At 52.3% G+C, this 1,991-nt stretch overlaps 2 protein-coding genes across 2 annotated transcripts; both read right to left on the reverse strand.

Moving 5' to 3' along the window:
* Positions 1-31: 31 nt before the first annotated feature.
* On the reverse strand, positions 32-778 carry N656DRAFT_785811 (uncharacterized protein). Its single transcript, XM_064816461.1, has one exon. It carries the CDS (start codon positions 508-510, stop codon positions 334-336), a length of 177 nt encoding a protein of 58 aa, XP_064664554.1. The 5' UTR covers positions 511-778; the 3' UTR covers positions 32-333.
* On the reverse strand, positions 32-1,700 carry N656DRAFT_849794 (uncharacterized protein). The gene is made up of 2 exons (XM_064819367.1): positions 1,160-1,700; positions 32-742 (listed from the first exon to the last, which is right to left on the reverse strand). Exons 1-2 carry the CDS (start codon positions 1,248-1,250, stop codon positions 513-515), a joined length of 321 nt encoding a protein of 106 aa, XP_064664555.1. The 5' UTR covers positions 1,251-1,700; the 3' UTR covers positions 32-512.
* Between the last annotated feature and the right edge of the window lie 291 nt (positions 1,701-1,991).

Here is a 1,991-nt window from a genome sequence, read left to right on the forward strand (position 1 = left end):
ATTCGTCAGATTGGATTTCCTAGACTTGTCCGACAGAGGTTTTTACCCGGCCTATACGGTACGGTTTTTCCTTTGTACATAGCTGGAGCGGGTCCGAGGAGCCTGTTAGATAGGCATAGCGGGGTAGGAATAATAATAGGGGCGTGACGCCTCGCGATCCCGTCGCTCTCCTAGAACCTCCGCACCACTCTTGGCTGGTTGTTTCCGCTGTACCTCGGCTCCAAAGAGTCCTGTAGGAAGCATGCTTTCCCAATCCATATTGGATTCGGGCTTTAGCGGTTCCTCGTGCTTCCATTGCCTACTAGGCCTAGACTGTTTATTCCACTCATCTTTCTAAATGCCCTGTTCAATCCAGCGCATCTTGATGTTGAAATGTGCGTGTTTGTAAATGCTGTCCAAGCTAGGTGGGTATTTGTAAATCCGGTTTCGATCCGCTTCGAATAGCCGTTCTAGCTCTTTGTAATACTGAGCTATGAACTGGTAGTAAGGAAGCGAGGCGCTGTGCTCCATTCTTAGCCGAAATTTCCGCTCATATCGCCGTTGTTGCGCCTCGTTGGGACCGTTGGGGCTTTGGATCGCGTCATGGGGCCCGAAAACTGAGATCGGTACGACGGCGGAGAGTCGCTGAATTGCTCTCGCTTACGCTGAAGCCGCTTTGGGTTGTTGAGTAGTACCTCTAGGGCAAGATCTGCCTTTTGCAAACTATCGCCTTGGATAGAGTCTGCTATGGTGCGGGGTTTGGCTAACTGGTGAAAGGTGTAAAGGGAGTGTGGTTGTGAGGAACGGTGGAGTGTCCCGTGTGGGTGTTCAACCTTATCCAACCGCTGGCTATCTAGTAGTCACGCTGCCAAGCCGGTAGAAATGTAACGTAGCGCCAATGCTGGCGCAGAACTCCCGACAGGGGTCCTAGTCCCACATTCAAAAAGATCCCTCTCGACACTGAGAAAAGCTAGGTAAACGTAAGAATATAGAGCATCTAGTGAAACTCTAAACGGACGTTTTATTCCAATCCCACTTGTAAGAAAAAAGTGGCTGTTTTGATGTTAAAATTCGACTTTTTGGGTTGACACTTGGCTTTAAGTCAGGCGCTACCGAACAAACCATGGGGCCATTGTACACGGACTCCTAGGACCAGCCAACACCCCTCGGCGCCACTCACCGCGCGCGCGTCTCATCCCTGGTCCTGGATTGATTTCATCCAGAAACAGGATATTTTGCACCCCTCGGAACCTGGCGCCAGCCATCTGCATACCCGTTGGCTCAGCACATATGCGGTAGTGGCTGGGCCTCGATTGGAAGCTCGGAAGAGGCAGCCTAACTTGTCACCCTCCCCGCTTGCTCTGGGGCTCGAGTGATCCCGACGGAAATACCTGAGATTTCTTGCGTCTTGATGACCTGACGTGTTTGCGCTGTGCCTCGTGGTCGTTCATTCTCCATGCCTTACCCTCTTGCCTTGTTCTCTCTGATACCGCTCAACAAGCGAGCTGAGCAAGTTGTAGCGGATCTATGCAAGAGTCACCTCGTTTCCACCTTGGAAGGCGGTGCATCGGCGCTCGATGTCGGTTAGGTTCGGCCGCCATCAGCGGACGATGCCACCTTGGCGACACTAGGATGCTGCGGCGATATCTTTGTTGGGGGCGCTAGTATTTCGAAGATTTCAATTCTCGTTCGAGATTGACCGAGAAACCGGCATCGCCATGTTCTACGACACTCGTCAGACCCTGACAGTGGAGCTCCTGGCGGGCGGACTTAAGACAGTGCCGGATCTTGCCAGGCCTTGGCAGTTCCCAAAAGTGGGGCATTGACAGGGTCTTACGAGTGTCAAACTCCCTACTTACCTGGTATACGGATACGGGTTCTGGAACAGGACCCCGGAACTACAGCCATAAGATACACGCGGGCATCACCACCCATCTGCTCCTCGTGTAACCTTAGCAATTCCACCGCATTAGCAACTTGCCTATCACCCCCGTGACATCACGCATACATTA

The sequence above is a fragment of the Canariomyces notabilis genome, assembly GCF_033297395.1.
Source record: "Canariomyces notabilis strain CBS 508.74 unplaced genomic scaffold N656scaffold_60, whole genome shotgun sequence".
NCBI classification, from domain to species: Eukaryota; Fungi; Ascomycota; class Sordariomycetes; order Sordariales; family Chaetomiaceae; genus Canariomyces; species Canariomyces notabilis.

Bases quoted from the DNA above. Each gene is read 5' to 3' on its own strand.
- N656DRAFT_785811 (XM_064816461.1), bottom strand. From the start codon at position 510: ATGGAGCACAGCGCCTCGCTTCCTTACTACCAGTTCATAGCTCAGTAT.
- N656DRAFT_849794 (XM_064819367.1), bottom strand. From the start codon at position 1,250: ATGCAGATGGCTGGCGCCAGGTTCCGAGGGGTGCAAAATATCCTGTTT. The intron at 743-1,159 runs GTGAGTGGCGCC...TTCACCAGTTAG, and splicing joins AGGGATGAGACGCGCGCGCG to CCAAACCCCGCACCATAGCA.